Source organism: Oryctolagus cuniculus, chromosome 7, assembly GCF_964237555.1.
Source record: "Oryctolagus cuniculus chromosome 7, mOryCun1.1, whole genome shotgun sequence".
NCBI classification, from domain to species: Eukaryota; Metazoa; Chordata; class Mammalia; order Lagomorpha; family Leporidae; genus Oryctolagus; species Oryctolagus cuniculus.
In genome coordinates, this window is record NC_091438.1 from 162921114 (window position 1) to 162942203 (window position 21090).

The 21090-nt window shown below is 69.6% G+C and overlaps 1 protein-coding gene across 7 annotated transcripts in view; it reads left to right on the plus strand.

Annotated features, from left to right (window-relative positions):
- MEGF6 (multiple EGF like domains 6) overlaps positions 1–17630 on the plus strand; it is an 80140-nt gene extending 62510 nt beyond the window's left edge. For 4 of the 7 annotated variants that reach the window (XM_070077076.1, XM_051839687.2, XM_051839688.2 and 1 more), the window contains 30 exons: positions 65–187; positions 782–904; positions 1071–1208; positions 3348–3467; positions 3883–4005; positions 4496–4663; positions 4762–4893; positions 5136–5264; positions 6478–6606; positions 7012–7146; positions 7223–7357; positions 8384–8509; positions 8835–8966; positions 9053–9181; positions 9280–9411; positions 10027–10155; positions 10254–10382; positions 11021–11149; positions 11305–11433; positions 11965–12093; positions 12266–12394; positions 12488–12619; positions 12756–12884; positions 13227–13355; positions 14092–14220; positions 14337–14465; positions 14671–14799; positions 14876–15004; positions 15228–15356; positions 16413–17630. In XM_070077076.1, coding sequence (XP_069933177.1) covers positions 65–187; positions 782–904; positions 1071–1208; positions 3348–3467; positions 3883–4005; positions 4496–4663; positions 4762–4893; positions 5136–5264; positions 6478–6606; positions 7012–7146; positions 7223–7357; positions 8384–8509; positions 8835–8966; positions 9053–9181; positions 9280–9411; positions 10027–10155; positions 10254–10382; positions 11021–11149; positions 11305–11433; positions 11965–12093; positions 12266–12394; positions 12488–12619; positions 12756–12884; positions 13227–13355; positions 14092–14220; positions 14337–14465; positions 14671–14799; positions 14876–15004; positions 15228–15356; positions 16413–16519 — 3890 coding nt within the window. In that variant the 3' untranslated portion in view covers positions 16520–17630. The remainder of the gene's footprint in view (positions 1–64; positions 188–781; positions 905–1070; positions 1209–3347; positions 3468–3882; positions 4006–4495; positions 4664–4761; positions 4894–5135; positions 5265–6477; positions 6607–7011; positions 7147–7222; positions 7358–8383; positions 8510–8834; positions 8967–9052; positions 9182–9279; positions 9412–10026; positions 10156–10253; positions 10383–11020; positions 11150–11304; positions 11434–11964; positions 12094–12265; positions 12395–12487; positions 12620–12755; positions 12885–13226; positions 13356–14091; positions 14221–14336; positions 14466–14670; positions 14800–14875; positions 15005–15227; positions 15357–16412) is intronic. The other 3 variants (XM_051839689.2, XM_070077075.1, XM_051839690.2) reach the window with 3 other exon arrangements.
- Positions 17631–21090: the final 3460 nt, after the last annotated feature.

Genomic DNA, 21090 nt, shown 5'->3' on the forward strand with positions numbered 1-21090 from the left:
GAACCCCAGAGCCCATCCCCACCTCCCTCTGTAACCCCTCCTCCTCCCGGGACCGTGACGGCAGGGAGAAGCCCGTGTGCGGATGGGAACAGCGGCTGCATGCACACGTGCCAGGTGTTCCGGGGCCTCGCGCGCTGTGCGTGCCACGCGGGCTACCAGCTGGCCGTGGACCGCAAGGCCTGTGAAGGTAGGGACGCCCCCGCCGCCCTGCCCTGAGCCAGCTGCCAAGGGCTGACCGGGGCCGCCCCAGCGCATCCTGCTGGGCGGGCGCCACCCCTGGGGGGCTCTGCAGGGCAGGGACTGGGGCACACAAGGCTGCGTGGGTGAGCAAGGGCCAGGTTCTGTTTCCGAGTGTCCCCGTGCAGCCTAAGGAGGCCTCTGGTCAGGAGACAGGACAGCGTCCAGCCGGGGTGTGGAGGCCCTGGGGGTCAGTATCAGGGTCAGGGCTCAGCGGCTGGTGCTTCTAGAACTTTCTGCCGCCTCGGTTGCCCCGCCCGCTCTGTGCCCATCACACAGGCAGGGCTGGGACGAGCAGCCTCGGGGGTTCCGCCCCAGCCCCAGGGACTTCCGGCGTCTGAAGCGTGTCCATTCTCCGGGCGCCCAGCCAGGTGGCCCCTCAGACTCTGCAGGGGGCATGGCCGGAGCGGTCGCCTGCACAGCAGACTGGGTCCTGACCGCCTGTGCCCGTGGCCACAGCCCGGGAGAAGGATGGCGGCGTGGTGGGGTCAGCCGGAGGCTCCGCCCACCTCCCCGCCCCCTCCACGTGGTCTTTCCCTTACAGACGTGGACGAATGTGCCTCCGGGGTGGCCCAGTGTGCGCACGGCTGCCTCAACACCGCAGGCTCCTTTAAGTGTGTGTGCCACGCAGGCTATGAGCTGGGAGCTGACGGCCGGCAGTGCTACCGTGAGTGGGCAGCGGGCAGTGGGGCCGGATCCAGGGCAGGGGTGCCCGGGGCAGCAGCACAGTTCCCTGGGATCCCACACGCTTCCTTGGCCACGGGGCGGCGCTTGCTTGTCAGAGGCAGGGAGGGTGGGGCCCTGCAGACCCCACCCACACCCGTGTTCTGCAGGGGTCGAAATGGAGATTGTGAACAGCTGTGAGACCGGCAACGGCGGCTGCTCCCACGGCTGCAGCCACAGCAGCGCAGGGCCGCTGTGCACCTGCCCCCGGGGCTACGAGCTGGACCAGGACCAGAAGACCTGCGTCGGTGAGAGGCGCTACCTGCGGGCTGCCCCGCCGCACCCAGACCTGGGATTCGCCGACCCCGAGTCCGGGGCTGACTGGGTGCCGTGCCCTGGAAGCCCCTCCTGCTCCTGAACCCAGGAGACTGGGGCTGGCGTCAGCCGCGGGCACCCCTCAGCCCTGTCAGCACCCTTTCCGGCCCCGCGCCAGCACCTACTGCAGGGCCTGCTGTCCGGGGAGCAGGGCCGGTGTCCAGGGAGGAGGGCCGGTGTCCGGGGAGGACTGGTGTCCAGGGAGGAGGGCTGGTGTCCGGGGAGGACTGGTGTCCAGGGAGGAGGACTGGTGTCCGGGGAGGAGGACCGGTGTCCAGGGAGGAGGACTGGTGTCCAGGGAGGAGGGCCGGTGTCCGGGGAGGAGGGCCAGTGTCCAGTGAGGACTGGTGTCCTGGGAGGAGGACCAGTGTCTGGGGAGGAGGACTGGTGTCCTGGGAGGAGGGTCCGTGTCCTGGGAGGAGGACCGGTGTCCCAGGAGGACTGGTGTCCGGGGAGGAGGACTGGTGTCCAGGGAGGAGGACCGGTGGCTGGGGAGGAGGACCAGTGTCCAGGGAGGAGGACTGGTGTCCTGGGGGGAGGACTGGTGTCCGGGGAGGAGGACTGGTGTCCTGGGAGGAGGATCGGTGTCCGGGGAGGAGGACCGGTGTCCAGGGAGGAGGGCCGGTGTCCTGGGAGGAGGACTTGTGTCCAGGGAGGAGGACTGGGATGCCATGGACTTCGTGGGTCCTTCCTGGGGAGACCCTGAGGCTCAGGGGCCCCGATTGTCCCTGTATCAGCCTCTTGTCCACAGCAGGCTGTGTGGCCCTGGAGCTGTGTGTGCAGGTGTGTGTGCATGTGCGTGTGTGCAGGTGTGTGTACAGGTGTGTGTGTGGCTGTGTAGGTGTGTACAGGTGTGTGTGTGCAGGTGTGTGTGCAGGTGTGTGTGTGTGTGCAGGGGTGTGTACAGGGGTGTGTACAGGGGTGTGTATGTGCCCTGTGTTCGTAGTCTGCGTGTGCAGGAGCAGGACTGTGGGGGGCTGTGACAATGTGAGTGGGTGCACGTGACTGTGCAGGTGTGTGTGTGCAGTGTGTGTGCAGGTGCGTGTGTGACTGCAGGTGTGTGTGCAGGTGCGTGTGTGGCTGTGTGTGCATGTGTGTGTGTTCAGGTGTGTGTACAGGTGTGTGTGTGTGCAGGTGTGTGTGTGTGCAGGTGTGTGTGCAGGTGTGTGTGGGTGTGTGTGCAGGTGTGTGTGCAGGTGTGTGTGCAGGTGTGTGGCTGTGCAGGTGTGTGTGCAGGTGTGTGACTGCAGGTGTGTGTGTGTGCAGGTGTGTGTGTAGGTGTGTGTACAGGTGTGTGTGCAGGTGTGTGTGCAGGTGTGTGTGCAGGTGTGTGGCTGTGCAGGTGTGTGTGCAGGTGTGTGTACAGGTGTGTGTTCAGGTGTGTGTGTGCAGGTGTGTGTGTAGGTGTGTGTGCAGGTGTGTGCAGGTGTGTGACTGTGCAGGTGTGTGTGTGTAGGTGTGTGTGCAGGTGTGTGCAGGTGTGTGACTGTGCAGGTGTGTGTGTGCAGGTGTGTGTGCAGGTGTGTGGGTGTGTGTGCAGGTGTGTGTGTAGGTGTGTGTGCAGGTGTGACTGCAGGTGTGTGTGTGTGCAGGTGTGTGTGTGCCTGCAGGTGTGTGCCTGCAGGTGTGTGCAGGTGTGTGTGCAGGTGTGTGTGTGTACGGGTGTGTATGTGTGCAGGTGTGTGTAGGTGTGTGTGCAGGTGTGTGTGTACGGGTGTGTGTGCAGGTGTGTGTGCAGGTGTGTGTGCGGGTGTGTGGCTGTGCAGGTGTGTGTGCAGGTGTGTGACTGCAGGTGTGTGGCTGTGCAGGTGTGTGTGCAGGTGTGTGTGCAGGTGTGTGTGTGTACGGGTGTGTATGTGTGCAGGTGTGTGTAGGTGTGTGTGCAGGTGTGTGTGTACGGGTGTGTGCCTGCAGGTGTGTGTGTGTGCAGGTGTGTGTAGGTGTGTGTGTGCAGGTGTGTGCCTGTGTTGCTGTGCTGTGGTACACTTTGCAGAGCATGTGTGGGTTTGTGTGTGGGTGGCGTGGGCCCGGGGAGGACACGTGTGTCAGCGGCGCCTGCTGTGTGCCCCCAGACATCGACGACTGTGCCGCCTCCCCGTGCTGCCAGCAGGTGTGCACCAACAGCCCCGGCGGGTACGAGTGTGGCTGCTACGCTGGCTACCGGCTCGGCTCTGATGGCTGCAGCTGTGAGGGTGAGCCCTGCCTGGCTGACGGGCGGCTGGGCCAGGGGAGCAGGGCCACCCTAGGGACGACACGGGCTGGCCCTGGCCCCCTGGAGGGGGCAAGGGGCCGGCCTGCCCCCTGGTCCACCTCTGGGCACGGGGTGAGTGCCTGCTGTGTTCAGAGCTGCGCTGATCTGTCCACTCCCTCCATGAGGTCATGGCTGCTCTCTGGCCAGCTCCTCAGCCTGGTTCCCTCCGGGCAGGGTGTCCACAGGTGTGCTGACCCTGGAGTCAGGGGGACGGACAGACAGGCCATGCGGCAGGAGGGTGGGCTTAGGAAGAGGTGCTGCCCACTCAGTGGCCGTCCAGGCCTCAGTCCAGTCCAGTGGGGGGCGGGGCAGGCGGGGGCCCCAGCGCAGGCCCAGCGGCCCGGCTCTGCCTGCAGACGTGGACGAATGCGTCACCGGCCGTGGCGGCTGTGAGCAGCACTGTGCCAACCTGGCCGGCTCCTTCCGGTGCTCCTGCGAGGCTGGCTTCCGGCTGGACGAGGACCGCAGAGGCTGCACCCGTGAGCGGCCCCTGCCTCCCGCAGCCCTGTGTCCCGGCCTCCTTGGGGTCTGCTCCAGTAGCCCCCGTACCCCACACGTGGCTGGCCAGCCCCTGCCAGGGCGCCCTGTCCCCCTCCTCTGGGCTTGCTGACCGCCCAGCTCCAGCCACCTGCTGTGGGGCTCAGGGGGAGCTGGTGGGAGAGCGAGCTCCTTGGGGTCCCCGGGTCCAGCTTGTGCCCCGAGCAGGGGAGAGAAGGGGCCGTGTCCTAAGCTGGCATCGGCCCTGTGGCGGCGGCTGGGAGGGGCTGGGGCCGTGGGGCGGGGCGGGAGTCAGCCCAGGGCCTGGAGCTTTCTCCGTTCTGAGTGGGGTCAGCGGGGGGGCGGGGGGAGTCCCTGGGTGTGGGCCGAGGAGGCGGGAGGTGGGGGTGGGTGAGGGCCGTGGGGGCCGGGCCACCTCCAGCCTGGGCGGGGAGCTGGTGGCCGGCTCAGGGCCTCTGTGCCCCTCCCCAGCCCTGGAGGAGGCCGGGCTGGACCTGGACGGCCGGCTGCCCTTGGTGCGGCCCCTGCCCCACGTCGCGGGGCTGGCGGACGAGCTGCTGCAGCTGTTCCAAGACGACTACGCGGGCGCCGAGGAGGAGGCCGAGCTGCGGGGCGAGCACACCCTCGCCGAGAAGTTCGGTGAGTGGCCGCCTGTGACGGTCCGGGCCAGCCCGCCCTGCCCGCCGGCGGCCTCCGGAGCCCGGCCCGCTCCTGAGCCCCACGCCATCTGCCCCCAGTCTGCCTGGGAGACTCCTTCGGCCCCGACTGCAGCTTGACCTGCGAGGACTGCAGCCACGGGGCCACCTGCCTCCCGGGCCTGCGCGGCTGCGACTGCCCTGAGGGCTGGACCGGGCTGGTCTGCAACGAGAGTGAGGCTGCGGGCGGGCGGGCGGGCGGGCTGGCGGGGCCGGGACCCTCCCAAGGCCGGGGCGGGGCGGGGCGGGCGGGCTGGCGGGGCGGGACCCTCCCAAGGCCGGGGCGGGGCGGGGCGGGGCGGGGCGGGACCCTCCCAAGGCCGGGGCGGCCCTCCCTCCGGGGGCGGGGTGTCTCCGAGGGGTGGGGCGTGGGCCCCTGTCCTGCTGCCCGCTGACCTGTGCCTGGCCGCCCCCAGCTTGTCCTCCGGGAACGTTCGGGAAGAACTGCAGCTCCTCCTGCAGCTGCCACAATGGTGGGACCTGCGACCCCGTGACGGGCGCCTGCCGCTGCCCACCAGGGGTCAGCGGAGCCCACTGCGAGGACGGTGCGTGGGCCCCTGCTGTGCCGGGGGTCAGGGTGGGCGGAGCAGGGAGAGCAGCGGCAAGCTTGGCTCAGACTCCCTGCCTCCTGCCCCTCACGCCTCACCCCTCCCTCCTCACCCCTCCCTCCTCACCCCTCCTTCCTCATCTGGGCCCCCTCACCCCTCCCTCTTTGCCACTGCCTTCCTGGCCCCCAGCCCGCCCCACCCCTCCTACCTCACCTCTGTCCTCACCCAGGTCCCCCTCACCCCTCCGTCTTCACCACTGCCCTCCTGTACCCTCCCTCCTGGCCCCCAGCCCATCTCACCCCTGCCCGCCTCACCCGCCCTCCTCACCCCTCCCTCCTGGCCCCTGCTCTCCTGGTCCTGTGTGGGAGGCCTTGGGTCGTGTCTGAGAGGGAGCGAGGCCCTAGTGGGGAGAGGCAGGGGCCTCTCACTGTTTCTCATCCTCCCAGGGCCCACCTAGGGTAGGGGTGAAGCTCATTTGGAATGGCCCCTTGGTGAGGTAGTGAGCTCCCCGGCCCTGGGAGCATTCAAGGGGAGCTGTGTGGGACTGGCGGGGATTTGTGGGCGGGGATTGCGATGGGCGGTGGCTGCATCCTATGTGACTGGGCGGCGCTGCTGAGTCTGAGTTCAGGGGTCAGGGTCAGAGCTGTCTGCCGTGTGGCCGGAGAACACAGCCACTGTGTCCGAGGGCAGCGGTCAGCAGAGCCTGTCCCGGAGGCCTGGCGTCTCCTCCGCACCCTGTCCTCTGCCGGCCCCACCCCCAGCCCGCCTCACTGATGGACGCAGTGGCCGCCTGGTGATACAGGCGAGCTTGTCTCAAGGTCCTGGGGCTGGGACCCAGACTCTCCCATTCAACCCCCGAGCCCCGCTGTAGGAGGGGTGTGGGCCAGGAGAGCCGGAGCCCCTTCCCAGCCCAGGGCCTCCCGAGGCTCGGGCCGGGAGCCTGGCCAGGTGGGGGCACGAGGACCGGAGATCGGGCGTGGTGACCGCTGTGGGCGGAGGTCAGGGCAGCGCTGGGGAGAGTGGATGGGAGCTTCGTGGGTCTCCGTGGAGAGCTGAGGACGTGGCCCGGTGGGGCTGCGGTGGTCGGCCACATCCGGGACCCCGTCCCTCGCCCCGGCTGGGCCCTGGTGCCCCCAAGCATCTTCTCAGTAGGGCCTTTGTGAAGGGGGGTCCCTGCCCCCTGGGTGCTCACAGGCTCCCTCTCCCCCAGGCTGCCCCAAGGGCTTCTACGGCAAGCACTGTCGCAAGAAATGCCACTGTGCCAACTGGGGCCGGTGCCACCGCCTCTATGGGGCCTGCCTCTGCGAGCCGGGGCTCTATGGCCGCTTCTGCCACCTCGGTGAGTCCCGCTGGCCCTGCCGAGGATGGGACGAGGCCTCCAGCTGGGGCGGGGGCTGGTGCCAGCCCAGCTCTGCAGGTTCCAAGTGGCAACCCCTCTGCTGCAGCCACACTGGCCCCCGGGACAGCTGGGAGACCTCCAGGGGTGCAGGGCTCGCTTTGATCGTGGTCACTCCTGGCAGTGAGGCTGCGAGGCCTGGGGTTTGGAGGGCTCTTCCCAGGGAGGGGGAGGCTGGGGCTCGAGCTGCTCCCAGCTGGGAAGTGGCAGCACCCGGAGCAAGCCCTGGGACCTCGACTCTGTGTCAAGTGGGCGCTCTAGAGGAGGGGCCGCGGACCCAGAACGTGCCGGGGAGGGGAGGCAGGGCCCGAGGGGTGGGCGCCGCTCATGGCTCTGTGGCGCACGCAGCCTGTCCGCCCTGGGCCTTCGGGCCCGGCTGCTCCGAGGAGTGCCAGTGCGAGCAGCGCCACACGCAGTCCTGCGACCCCCGGGACGGCAGCTGCTCCTGCAAGGCCGGCTTCCGCGGCGAGCGGTGCCAGGCAGGTGAGTGGAGGCGTGGGGCTGCGGCGGGGGAGCCCGGGGCCGCAGAACCCACCCGGCCGCCCCTCTCCACCTGCAGAGTGCGAGCCGGGCTCTTTTGGGCCGGGGTGCCGGCAGGTGTGCACCTGCCCTCCGGGCGTGGCCTGTGACCCTGTGAGCGGCGAGTGTCGGACGCAGTGTCCCCCTGGCTACCACGGGGAGGACTGTGGCCAAGGTGAGGGCTGGCCCCGGGGCTCCCTGCGTTGTGGGAGGGGCCTGGCTGGCACGTGGCCCCTTCCTCTGCCGGCGCCGTGTAGTCACCGGTCTGGCTCTTCAAGGGTGCAGCCCAGAGAAGGGGCGGGCGCCTTCGCAGTCAGTCACCCACGGAGGCTCACAGGCGAGCTCGGGCTGGAGGCCGGGCAGGGGCTGCTTCGTGGCCGAGTTGGGGAGAAGAGAGGCCGGGCTGGGGTAGTGGGGGACAGCAGTGGGCACCCTTCACGTGAGTGCTGCGGCCGGCCCTCGAGACCCGGCAGGAGTGGGCCACGACGTCATCCCCTGAGTGTCCCTGGGAGGCCTGGCTCCCCCGAGGCAGGCCCAGGGGTGGCTGCTCAGGGCCGCAGCACCCAGGGCTCTGCCAGGCCCCGGGAGCAGCTGGGGCAGGCCCTGCAGCGCCCGCGGGGGCTCCTGAGGCCCCACAGCAGCCCCTTCCGCAGGACGCCTGGCTCCTGGGCTCCTGCTCACGCCAGCGAGCGGCTGGGTGTGTGGGGCCCCAGCCCCTGTGTGAGAGCGCTCTGGGCTCACTCTGACCCCCACCCCGGCTCCCATCCTGCCAGGAGAGGCCACAGCCGGGGACGGTGGGGTGGGCAGACCCTGGGAGGAGGGATGGGAGGGACCGGACGGGCACCAGGTGACTCGACCAGCAGAGGCACTGCGGTGGGTGGGGGTCGGGATCGGGGAACCACAGCCAGGAAGGATGGTGGAGCGGCTGCCCGCTCCCGGGAGCTCTCCAGGGTCCTGGAGGCCTCTGCTCTGCCAGTCAGCCTTGCCCTTGCCCTGCCCCCCCAAGGTACCCAAGACCACTCTCCCCCTCCCCTGCACAGTTCTGAGACCCCTCCCGGCCCCTCTGTGCTCAGCAGGCCCATGGAACTCGAGCCGAGCAGGGGCCTGGGTGGGGCACGGTGGCTGGAGCCCCCAGGGAGGGGGAGGGAAGGCTCGGGCTGGGCAACCCCACTGGGGAGCTGACCCTTCCTGCCCCCCGCAGAGTGCCCGGCGGGGACCTTTGGTGGGAACTGCTCAGGCTCCTGCTCCTGTGGGGGGGCCCCGTGCCACCCAGTCACGGGACAGTGCCAGTGTCCGCCGGGGAAGGCTGGAGAGGACTGTGGGGCAGGTGAGTGACAGGTAATCCCGCCCCCACCTCCGCGTCTGGGAACCCCAGCCTGGATCATGTCTGGGGATCGCTGTCTCCGGGAGCCCCTTGCCCTAGCTCTGCTGACCCAGGGCCCTGGCAGTGGCTCAGAGCCCAGAGCGGCCTGCTCACTGCGTGGCCCCCATCCCACCTGGGGCTGGGCTCCCGTCCCGTGGGTGGGGCCTGCGGCTGCGATGACCCAGCCTCCCCCTCCCTGGGCCGGCTTAGAGGGGAGCAGGGCACAGGGGGCCGGATCTGTGCCAGGCACACATTTCCCGCTGTGACCGGGCCTGGGGCGGGACACTAGATTGTCCCGAGGGTCGCTGGGGACTTGGCTGCCAGCAGATCTGCCCCCCGTGCGAGCACGGTGCCAGCTGCAACCCTGAGACCGGAGCCTGCCTGTGCCAGCCCGGCTTCGTCGGCAGCCGCTGTCAGGACGGTGAGTGCAGCCGGAGCCCGCCCTCGTGCCGAGCCTGTGGCCGTGGGTGGCCGGGCCCCCACGCTCACCTCCCTCCGCTGCCACAGCGTGCCCAGCAGGCTGGTTTGGGGCCGGCTGCCAGGCGAGGTGCTCTTGTGCCAACGACGGCCACTGCCACCCGGCCACCGGCCACTGCAGCTGTGCCCCTGGCTGGACCGGCCCCAGCTGCGAGCGAGGTAGGGCCCTGGCCCGGCTTTGTCCGGCCGTCCCGCCCCTCTGGGGAGCCTGCTCTGCCCTGGTTCTGTGTCCCACGGTGCCCCGGGCTCTCTTGCAGCCTGTGCCAGCGGGCACTGGGGGCCGGACTGCAGCCACGCCTGCAACTGCAGCGCCAGCCACGTGAGCTGCGACGCCGTCAGCGGCCGGTGCCTGTGCGAGGCCGGCTACGTGGGCCCGCGGTGCGAGCAGCGTGAGTCCCAGCCCCGCCCTAGGTGTGCCCCGGAGGTGTGCACAGGCCTGCGCACCTGCCTGGACCCTGCCTTCCTGTCCCAACCTGGGCTTCCCCCACAGCCTAGGTCAGACCTCCTCCTGTCTACCTGTGTCTAATGTAAGACGCACCTGGGTTAGCAGGCTCGGAGGCGCGGGGCCTGTCCCGCTCCCTTGGGGAGGGGGCAGGTGGCAGTTTAGACCCCAGACCCCGGCCTGTGTCTCCCAAGGCCGAGTTAGTTGAGAGAGGGGCTGGGGTCACCCTGGGGGAGGTCCCGGGCCCCAGAGGTGGTAAGTGGGGCTCCTAGCTGGGAGAGGAGGCGTGGCGGGGGCAGTCTAGGCCCCAGAGGTGGTAAGAGGGGCTCCTAGCTGGGAGAGGAGGCATGGGGGGAGTCTAGGCCCCAGAGGTGGTAAGAGGGGCTCCTAGCTGGGGAGAGGAGGCGTGGGGGTGGGGTGGATCCAGGCCCCCTGCAGGTAGGGAGAGCCAGGTCCTGTCCTCAAGTCCTGGGCCCTGGCTGGGAGAGGCTGTGAGGCCGGGGCAGGCCTGGCCAGGCTCTAGGTGCCCTGGCTGATGGGCCCGGGCTGTGCTGCGCCTCAGGGTGTCCCCAGGGCTCCTTCGGGCCCGGCTGTGGGCAGCAGTGCCGGTGTGAGCACGGGGCAGCCTGCGACCACATCAGCGGGGCCTGCACCTGCCAGCCTGGCTGGAGGGGGAGCTTCTGCGAGCGTGGTGAGTGGGGTGCGGGCGGGCTCGGCCCGGGGGCGGGGCCTCACCTGGGGGCAGGGTCCCGGGACCTCTGGGCGCCCACGGCTGCCTCTCTGCTGCAGCCTGCCCGCCTGGCTTCTTCGGGCTGGATTGCCGCAACCCTTGCAACTGCACCGCTGGAGCCCCCTGCGACCCCGTGAGCGGCCTCTGCACCTGCCCCGCAGGCCGGCGGGGCCCCCGCTGCACCCAGAGTGCGTGAGGTCCCTGCCCCGCCCCGGGTGCTGCCGGGAGGGTGCGGGCAGCCGCCCCAAGGATGCTGCTCGCTTGAGGGCCCCTGTCCCTCTGCAGGGCTGCTCTGCCGAGTCGGTCACCACGGGAGGGTGGACTGACTGGCCGCAGCGGCCCGGGGACCCTGGCAGACCTGCCCTGGGGTCACTTCCCGCAGCCCCTGACCACCGTCCCCACCCGCAGCCTGCCCAGCCTTCACCTACGGGCATAACTGCAGCCAAGCCTGTGCCTGCTTCAACGGGGCCTCCTGTGACCCCGTCCACGGGCAATGCCGCTGTGCCCCCGGCTGGATGGGGCCTGCCCGCCCAGGAGCGCAGGGCCGGCCTCCCTTGGGGCAGCAGTCAGGAAGGGCCGGGGCCTCTCCGTGCCCGGGGAATCCTGGATCCTGGAGGAGGGAGGGACAGTGCCTGGAACGGAGGGCGGCGCCCGGCGGCACGTGCCCTGCAGCTGGGTGGCGCTGCTTGTCTCCGAGGCAGCCCCCGAACACGCTGCCTGACCCCATGCCTGAGCTGGGCGTCGGAGGGGGGGCGGGCGCCTGTGGCCGCCCGTGGGGACCCCACGGGTCACACCTGCAGGCTGCTCCACTCTCCTCCCGCCCCAGCCTGCCCCGCCGGCCTGTACGGTGAGAACTGTGGACAGGCCTGCCTTTGCCAGAATGGAGGGAGCTGTGACCCTGCCTCAGGCCACTGCACCTGCCCCGAGGGCTGGGCCGGCCCCGCCTGTGAGAACGGTGAGGGTGGCCAAGGTGGGGGTGCCCTGGGCCTGGCCCCCGGGACGTGGGAACTGAGGGCCCTGGTGCCGGAGGCGGGGACTGGGGGCTCCTGCGTCCCGTGGACACAGCCCTGACCTGGGGGACTGGCGCTCACCCCGGTGCCCGCCCTGCAGAGTGCCTCCCGGGCCACTTCGGAGCCGGCTGCCGGCACAGCTGTAGCTGCCTGAACGGGGGCCTCTGTGACCGGATCACAGGCCACTGCCTCTGCCCTGCTGGCTGGACCGGGCACCAATGCCAGAGCCGTGAGTGGGCGGGGACGGAGGGCACGGCTGGGGGCTCACTGGGTGGTCAGGAGCCGGCCCCGCCTCCCTCCGGGTGCTGGCTGAGCTGGCCAGGAGCAGCCCGATGGGTGCTTGGCCCTGGGGGGGCTGTGCTTGTGGGGCCCCTGGCCCGGCCCTTGGGAGCGGGGGCCCAGATGTTGGGGGGGGCAGTGCCCATATCCTGGCTGCAGAACCCCCTGCCCACTTGGTCCTGAGGCTTATGCTGGCCGGGGCCCTGCCCGGGGGAGCGGTGCACTAATGGTCTCTGCGTCTGCAGGGCCCTGGCCACTCGGCCGGCATCGAACGCTTCAGGGCCTGCCGGGCCTGGGCCGTCCTCAGCCCGCCAGCCCCTGGGGCAGTGGCCGGAACTGGAGGAGGCTGGGCCAAGGCCTGGGTTCTCGGGCCGGCCCGGCAGCTCCCCAGCCTGGCTGCCCAGGGGCCATCTCCCCATGGCCCTGCCACCCGTGGGGTCCGTGGGCCGCCGCATTCAGGCCCCGCCTGTCTCCACCACAGCCTGCGCCGAGGGCACGTTTGGGGTTCGCTGTGAGGAGCACTGCACCTGTCGGCGGGGGGCCACGTGCCACCACGTCACGGGGACCTGCCGCTGCCCCCCAGGGTGGCAGGGCCCGCGGTGTGAGGACGGTGAGCGTGGCCCTGGCTCAGCTGCCTGCGGGGACGGACAGGGGGACAGATGGCAGCCTGGGCGGGGGAGGGGCTGTGGGTCCTGCACTCTGGCCGCTCGGGCCTGGGCTGGCCCGAGCACTGCCCTCCCCTGGACCCCAGGGAGCCGCCCCAGCCCGTGTCCCTCCTGCAGCCTGCGCCAGAGGCTGGTTCGGAGTGGCCTGTGCCCAGCGCTGCCGCTGCCCGCCGGGTGCCGCCTGCCACCATGTCACCGGGGAGTGTCGCTGTCCACCTGGTGTCACCGGCCCTGGCTGCGAGCGGGGTAGGCTCACCCCCGGGGGACCGGACGGGGCGCTCCTGGGAGGCTGCTCCCCGCAGGCCTGAGCCAGCACAGACCCCGCCCTGCCTCTGGCAGCCTGCACTTCCGGCACCTTTGGGGAAGACTGCCGGCACACGTGCCAGTGTCCCGGAGAGAACCAGGCCTGCCACCCGGCCACGGGGGCCTGCACCTGCACCGCCGGCTACCACGGCCCCAGCTGCCAGCACCGTGAGCGGGTTGGGGGACTCTCCCGTGGCCTGGGAGGGCCGTGGTCTGGGGCCGGAGGCGCGGCCGTGTTGGGTTTGGGGTGCTGGCGGGGGCATGGCTGCCGCTTGCAGCCCTGGCAGCAGGCCTCTCCCTGCAGGTTGCCCGCCTGGGCACTACGGACCGGGCTGCACGCAGCTCTGTGGGTGCCTGAACGGGGGCTCCTGCGACGCGGCCACGGGGGCCTGCCTCTGCCCCCCCGGGTTCCTGGGCACAGACTGCAGCCTCAGTGAGTACCCGGGCCCAGGGCAGCCCCTTCCCTCCCAGCTTCTCCTAGCTGGGCCTGGCCAAGGGGGCATCCGTGGGACCCCACTGCCCCGACCAGCCAGCTCTGCCCCAGGCCAGCCGGGCGGCCACAGTGGACACAAATACCCACTGTAGCTGCGGCACCAGCAGAGTTGGCTGCGTGGGGCGGGGATCCGGGAGCCTGCAGGGCCTGCGGTGGAGGGAGACTTGGGCGGGAGGGCACACCGGCTGTCCTGGCCTGTCCCGGGCGCTGCCGAGGCAGAGAGAGGGGGAGGCCGCCTACAGGACCTGGCTGGGGCCGGCCTCACTGGCTGCCTCCCTGCAGCGTGTCCCCAAGGCCGCTGGGGTCCCAGCTGTGCCCACGTGTGCCAGTGTGGGCCGGGTGCGGCCTGTGACCCTGTGACCGGCGCCTGCGTCTGCCCCCCAGGGAGGGCTGGCGTCCACTGCGAGCAGGGTGAGTGACCGCTCTGGGACAGGCACGTGGGCATCACAGTCACTCAATGAGCGTGGGCGAGACCCGGGCGCCATGTGCTCCGCTCACACCCACGGCTGCCGTGGGGTGGGTTCCCCACGTGGCCTTTGGGAGGAGGAGGGGACCAGCCCCCCTGCTGTGCTGACCGTGCTGGCCTGCTGGGGGAGTGGTGGGCACAGGCCCCTTCAAGCCCTGTCCCCACCAACCACGTGGCCTCCGCATGCCCCTCTGTGTCCCTGTGATGGTGGCGGCCGCAAGCTTCCCCCCGGGGCCTCTCGCCCCTCAGAGTCTTCATCGAGGGGCTCCCCGTGCACCCCACCTTCTCAGCCTCTGAGGCTCCTTGAGTCTGGGCAGCACAGGCCCAGGAGCTGGAGGACTCCAGGCCCCCGCCAGCCACGGCACAGCCTCCAGGTCCGCAGCCCGCCTGCCACGCTGCCCCTCAGCCCGGAGTCTGGGCGTTGCTCCCCGGGGACCTGTGTGCAGGGTGCCACCGCCTCCAGGAAGCCTGCCCTGATCCCCTGCCCAGCAGCCAGGCAGATGCCCGCAGCCCTTGGCCCCTTTATCACCGGTCACCCGCAGTCCCTAGACCCAGCCGGGCATCTGAGAGAGGACGGATGGAGTGGCGTCGCTCCCTGTCTGTGTGTGCTGGGTGGGTGGGGTCACCTGCAGGGCGGGTCCTTGGCCAGAGCCCCTGGCAGTGCCTGCTTCTGCCCCCCAGACTGCCCCCAGAACCGGTTTGGCGTGGGCTGTGAGCACCAGTGCGCCTGCAGAAATGGGGGCCTGTGCCACCCCGCCGACGGCCGCTGCTCCTGTGGCCTGGGCTGGACAGGGCTGCACTGTGAGCTGGGTGAGTGCCCATGTCCCAGCTGCACTGCGGGGCTGTGGTGGGGCTGGACCAGGCCGCGGGGCCCCTGCTCAGGCCGGTGCCCGAGGGACTGTCCTGCCTGTCCGTCCTGCCCCCAGCCTGCCCCCCGGGGCGCTATGGCGCCGCCTGCCGCCTGGAGTGCACCTGTCGGAACAACGGCACCTGCGAGCCCACCACGGGCGCCTGCCGCTGTGGCCCTGGCTTCTACGGCCAGGCCTGCGAGCACGGTGAGTCCTGGGGCCCCGTGGGTGGTCGGCGCTGACCTGAGCCTGTGGCGGTCACGGCCGCTTTCTGAGCCGCTGTTTGTGGGGCAGGGCAGGAGCCAGGGCCGGGGGAGGAGAAGGGACAGACAGGAGGGGCTTCTCTCGGCCCGGGCGGAAGGGTCCTCCCTCACCCGGCACCCTGGAAGCTCTGACCAGGGTCCCCCCGCAGCCTGTCCCCCCGGCTTCCATGGGGCTGGCTGCCAGGGGGTCTGTGGATGTCGTCACGGAGCCGCCTGTGACCCCGTCAGCGGCCGGTGCCTGTGCCCCGCCGGCTCCCGCGGCCAGCTCTGTGAGAGGGGTGAGTGCTCCGTGGCCCCGCCTGTCCAGTCCGGGCGCAGGAGCGGGGAGACGCTGAACTCGCTGTCCCCGCCCAGGGTGCGAGCCAGGCTCCTTTGGCGAGGGCTGCCGGCAGCAGTGTGACTGTGCCGGGGGTGCCCCCTGCCACCCCGCCACCGGCCTCTGCCTCTGCCCACCGGGGCGCACGGGAGCCACCTGTGACCGGGGTGAGTCGGGTCCTGCCCCAGATGGGGGTTGGGTGGCCCCTCTGTGGCAACTGCGGGTCCTGTTGGTGGAGCCCGGTGTGCCAGCCAGGCCTGCCCTCAGCTGCCCGCAGTCCTGGGGGCCCCGCTGGGCTGGGGAGGCCTCAGCCCTGACCCCGTGCAGGGCCGGGCAGGGCCGCAGGCGGTCACACAGGGCTTGGGCCTCTCTCGCTTCCCGCCGCTGCAGACTGCGCAAGGGGCCGCTTTGGGCCCGGCTGTGCCCTGCGCTGTGACTGCGGGGGCGGGGCCGAGTGCGACCCCATCAGCGGGCGGTGCCACTGCGTGGACGGCGACACAGGGCCCACGTGCCGGGAAGGTGAGTCAGGCTCCCGGGGAGGGTGGGAGGGCCCTGTGTCCCCCAGACCCACTTCCGGCCGGACACCGTCCCCCGACCCGCACAGCAGAGACGGCTGGGCCAGGCTGCCCCTGCCTGGTGCCCAGGGGCGGGGTGGGCGGGGAGCTGCAGGGGGAGCCTCCAGACTGTCCTCTCACCCTGTGTGCACCTGTGTGTGTGCCCAGTGTGTGCGTGTGCACCTGTGTGTGTGCTGTGCGTGTGCACCTGTGTGTGTGCTGTGCGTGTGCACCTGTGCTGCCCAGTGTGTGTGTGTGCACCTGCGTGTGCGCATGTGCACCTGTGTGTGTGCGTGTGCACCTGTGCTGCCTAGTGTGTGCGTGTGCACCTGTGCTGCCCAGTGTGTGTGTACCCGTGTCCGTGCCCATGCATGTGGACACCGTGTGTTCGTCAGCCTGTGCGTGTTAGCCCGTGCATTTGTGTGCGTGTGTCCCGGCACCCTCTGTGCGTCCGTGTGCATGCGTGTGCACATGCTCCAGCAACACATATGCCGCAGTGCGTGTGCCTGCACCCACGTGCAACACACACAAGGCGGCCCCTGAGCCCCGAGGTCTGCCAGGCTGTGCCTCCCATGCACCGCCGCCAGCCCAGGCCCCCTGGTGTCCCCTGACGCAGGGGCTGGGGAGGCTTTTGGTGGAGGGAGCTGGGAGGGCAGGAGCCAGCGGGGTGGGGAGGGCCTGCAACAGCTGTGGGCGCATTCTGGACATGCCACTGTCCATGGCGGCATCTAGTGGCCACATGTGGTACTGCGCCCCAGGCCGCAGCCGGGGCCTAGGTGAGGGGTGGGGGGGTCTGTCCCCCAGACTGGCCAGGAGGGTGGCCTTGTGGCCAAGCCTGGAGGACGCACAGGTGGCTCTGGCCCATCCAGGGTGTGGATTTCAGGGAAGGGCTGGGAGTGAGCTGGGCGGGGGCCGGTTGCTGCCCCCTGAGTGGGCTGAGCGGTGGGCTGAGAGAGGTGGGGGTGGCGTTTGGGGGGCTCCCAGCTTCCCCGGGGCTGACCGCCTTCCTCCTCCTCCCCAGAGGCCACACCGCCAGCCTCCAGCAGAGCCACGCCCAGGCCCAGCGGTGGAACCTCAAAGCACCAACCCAGAGGCGGCCCCACCCCGCAGGGCCCCAGCCTTTGGTGACAACTGAGGAGGGACCCCGCGTGCCCCTGTCTGCGCAGGGCGTGGGCAGACCGTGGACAGCTGTGCAGCCGCTCGTGTGGCCGGGAGGAGAGGCCCTGCCCGGCCCGGCTCTGGAGCCCCGCTGGGCCTCGGGCTGCACGGCCCTGGCTGGGACTGAGAGCGGGTTCCTCTGGTGCTAGGCCCTGGACGTCTGTGGCCCCGTCCACCTGGCCCGTATTTATGTAAAGATTTTTCTGCCCCTGCAGCCCGCCGCCCCTGCAGGGCCGGCTCAGGTACTGTAGCAAACCCGGCGACTTAAAGGAGTGGTGGCTTTGGTGCCCGTGTGTGCTGCTCTGTGCGGGCCCCTGCTGGGGTCCGGAGCCAACAGGGGAGGCCGCGCGGTAAGACGTCCTCACAGCGGGGGCTCCAGGCCCGGCAGGGGCAGGGGGCAGGGCGGACCTCGGCCCCGCCACACCCCAGCCTCGGCCACGTCCCTGGGGGACTTTGTGTCCTGCCCAGCCCCCATCTCTGCAAAGCCAGTCAGTCCAAGGGGCCAGGCGTTGCCCGGTGAACCCCACCCGGGAGGAGCCGGCTTTTCCTGCTGATTCTGGTGCTAGGTTCGTCCTGCTCGTGCGCGAGGCGGCTGTGGGTGTGGCCAGAGGGGCGTCGCTCCACAGACAGGACACGGACGGAGGCTTAACCAGAGCTTCCGGGAGAAGCATGCCTTGTCCCGGGGAGGCCGGCAGCCGGGAGAGACGCAAGCGTAGCGCGGGTCCATGTAGACAGTCACCAAGGTGGCGTGCGACAGCAGTGAGACGCGGCCAAGTCTCGGCGGTGAACGGGCTCAGGGAGGCTGGGGTCGGAGCCCCACCCCTGCCCGCACAGCCGCACCAACCACAGGCGCTCAGGGCTCACAGGGGCGGGCATTTGTGGTGGGGACGCCCACTTCCCACACTGAGGGCCTGGGTTCGAGTCAGCTCCACATGACAGTTCCTGCCACGCAGGCAGGAGACCTGGGTGCTGGCTCCCAGCCCCCGCGCCCTGGCCACTGTGGGCAAGTGGAGTGTGAACCAGCAGATGGGAGCTGTCTCAAAAAAAATAAATAAATAAAAAAATTCCTGGGACAATGAGAGATACTTGAGGCTGAGACACATTGTAGCTGGTGGTTTCCAACACTTTCGGCACCCACAGGCTGAGCAAACAAGACCTCGGGATGAGCCAGCTGCTGTAACCTCCGTTCACACGACACATGGATTCCTAACGTGGCTTCGTGCGCACGCGCACTTACATGCATGTAAACCTCGCGTGCAGCAGACAGAGAATAATGGGGCCTTTGAGAAATGATCATTTCCGCCCTTGAAGACCAGTGAGAGAGCCCAGCCACTGGTGATTTTTAGACAGGAAATGGGAGGGGGGAATAGAATTAACCGCAGACAAAGCAACTATGTAGCGAGAACTTGGAGAAACAGACCGCGGGGCGGGGATGGGAGATCCTACAGGTGGGAAGCGGCCGCAGTCCAGTGGGCACCTCCAGTCCACTGGGCGCCTGCTCGGGTGCTGGGCCAGGGGCTGCACCTGACCTTGAGGCTCGGTGAGCCTGCCATGGGCATCCTGTCCCAGGAACTTCGTTTTCTCGTTTTCATTTTTTACTTGGAAGGCAGAGACACAGCTCCTCCAGCCGCTGGTTCACTCCCCAAATGATCGCAAAATGGCCAGGGCTGAGCCAGACCAGGCCGGCAGCCAAGAGCAACACCTGAGCTCCCTGGTGGGCAGCAGGCACCCCAGCTCCCGGGCTGTCATCTGCAGCCTCGCAGGCACCTTGGCGAGGTGGACGTCCGAACAGTGGCCTCGCCCACGGGGCCCCATCGCCCGCTCCCGGGCACTTGGAAGGGACGGAGCATGGCCCCCTCCAGCTCACGAACCCAGGACGCGCTCGGTCCTTCTGCAAGGACAGGAAATTACAGCCCCATGACCGGCACGCACAGGTGCCACCTAAAATGTGTGCTCTCCAAATCACAAGTCAAAGCCAATGCCGGCCTAACCCGGTGGGGGCTGCGCCCAATTGAGCGCAAAGACAGCCATGGCCGTGTGTGTGTGTGTGTGTGTGTGTGTGTGCGCGAGAGAGAGAGAGAATCAGCAGAAGGTGTTCCATGGAGCTCGGCACCTGCTCAGGGTGCCACCTGCTGGGAGAGGGCGTGGACAGCAGGTGCAGACTTTCTGGGTGTGGGCAGGGCAGCCAATGGGCTCAGGTCTGTCCACGCAACGCCGCCCCACGAGGCTCCCGTTAGGATGCAGCTGGGGGAGGCAGAGGCTTTGCAGAATGGGGGGCCTGGCACGCACGTGCAAACCGTGCACCCTCACCACGGCTCCAGACTTGGCAGGGCTCGGCCCCAGCCCACATTGGGTCCAAGAAGGCAGCAGGAGGTGGGCCGTCTCCGGGGGAGGGGAGACCTGGCTGCTCCTGGGGCCTGGGTCATTTCTAGAAAATCCCGAAGGGCCAGTGAACACACACAAAGCAGCAACAGCCGGTCGTCCCCGGACACAGCACCGGCCAGCCAGAGGCAGCACCGGATGGCACCACGGGCCCCAGCCGCAGCTCCCGGCAGCACGCGGTGCGGGGACCGACTTCCCGCTCTCGATGGTGGTTTGTAGGGACCGGAGGCGAGGTGCACCTGTCTACCTGTCCCTCATCAGACTCTAGATGTCCCAGATGGATGAGGGCTGACGTCCACAACCAGCAGAGCCGGAGAGGAGCAGGTGGCAGCCAGGAGGGGCGCGGAGAAGGCCAGAGACGGGGACAGGGAGCTGTGGCTTCGGCCCCAGCGGTGGCTGCGGCGTCAGGGGCCAGGGATCCATGTGAGGCCCAGGCAGTGCGCTTAGGATAGCCACCAGGGGGCGCTCGAGGAGAGCAAAGCACCCACGGCCTGTGGGAGAGGGGGGCAGGCGACAAGGACAGGTCAAGAGCATTCAGGAGTGGCCGGAAGTGACGGCTGACCCTGAAGCCACGCTGAGCAGGATGGGATTGTGAGGTCACCAGGCACAAGCCCTCCGCGTGAATTACCCCCCCACACACAGAGACCATCACACTGGGGGAGGGGTAGCCCTTTGGGCTCTGCGCCCCACGGGGGCTGGGCTCTGTGTCTGATGCTCTCTTGGGAAGGGACAGGTGGCCTGTCCTGTCCACTGTGGCCACTTGTACCAGGCTTCTGAGCTCCCACCTCCCCAGGGAGGACACCAGCTTGGACCCATGGGGGCTGAGCAGCCCCTCAGTCTCTGCTGCCCACGCCAAGCCTCCCCTCCTGCCCCTCTGGGTGGCCTTGGGGAGGGGGCTCAGGCCCTGCACGCTGCAGACACATGGCCACTGAGGTGCTCCCCAGGCTGGCCAGGCCCTGGTCGGTGTGCAGGGACAGCTGGCACCTTGGTCCCTGGTGTCCCAGTGGCCCCTGGGTCGTGAGGCCTCAGTTTCCCCACCTGCAACAGTGCCTTGCAGCTGTGCAGGCGCCCAGGGCCAGTGCCCCCTGCCCAGCTGAGTGGTGGGTGTGGCAGGACCCTCGTCTGGAGGCATGGGGCAGTGTCACCTGGGCACGGACACTGGGCAGACACAGAGGTCCCAAGGGGCGCCCAGGGGTCCACACCAGCCCCATCCTGCTGAGAGTGTCACTGTGCCCCAGCCGGTCGGGGCTGGACAGACGCCTCCAGGGGCCGAGCTGGCACCAGGGCGGGCACAGCCGCTGCCTCCATCTCCGCAACCCCCCCCGCCTTGCCCACGGCCCCCCACCCTCATGGAGTGCTGGGTGTGGCCGGCCCCCCCAGGCCTGTGCTGACGGCTGGGGGTGCCTCCTGGGCACAGGTCTGGCGCTGCCCCAAGGGCCCACGTGGGTGCCCACCCCCTGCTGCCAAGGCTGAGCTACCGGAACCCAGCGCACAGCAGCCGGTGGAGCTCGGGCCCAAAGCCACTTTGCTCCTAACGGAACTGGGCAGGCCGGCTGGCCTCTCCTTGACCCTGGTCCCGGGGAACCGGTGGTGGTGGTGGTGGCAGAGGAGCTACGGGCAGCTGTAGGCTCCCACCTGCTCCAGCGAGTGCTCAGACCCATGGGCACACGAGCGCACACACATGCACACACACACAAGCGCACACGTGCACACGGCCACACCCTGCCCCAGCTCGCCTCCCCACAGCAGCTGCGGGTAGAGCAGGGAGTTAGCTTGGCTGAGGGGACAAGAGAGGCAGAACGCGCCATCCGTCCAGGGGTGGGAGGAGAGAGGAGGAACGCGCCATCCGTCCAGGGGTGGGAGGAGAGAGGAGGAACGCGCCATCCGTCCAGGGGTGGGAGGAGAGGCAGAACGCGCCATCCGTCCAGGGGCCAGGGGCGGGCAGGGAGGCCGTGGGGGCTGACTCAGCCCAGGAACAGCCTGGGGGAGCCCCCCTGCGCCCTCAGCGCCCCTGGCCAGGCTGAGCCCGGTAAGGCCCAGCTGCTGCCAGCCCTGGGCCATCCCTGCCTGGACAGGAGCCGGTGCCGAGGCCACACACGCGGTGACCGTATGGGTGCCTGGCCCAAGGCCCCTGGGGACTTCCCCTGGGCCCCGGGAGG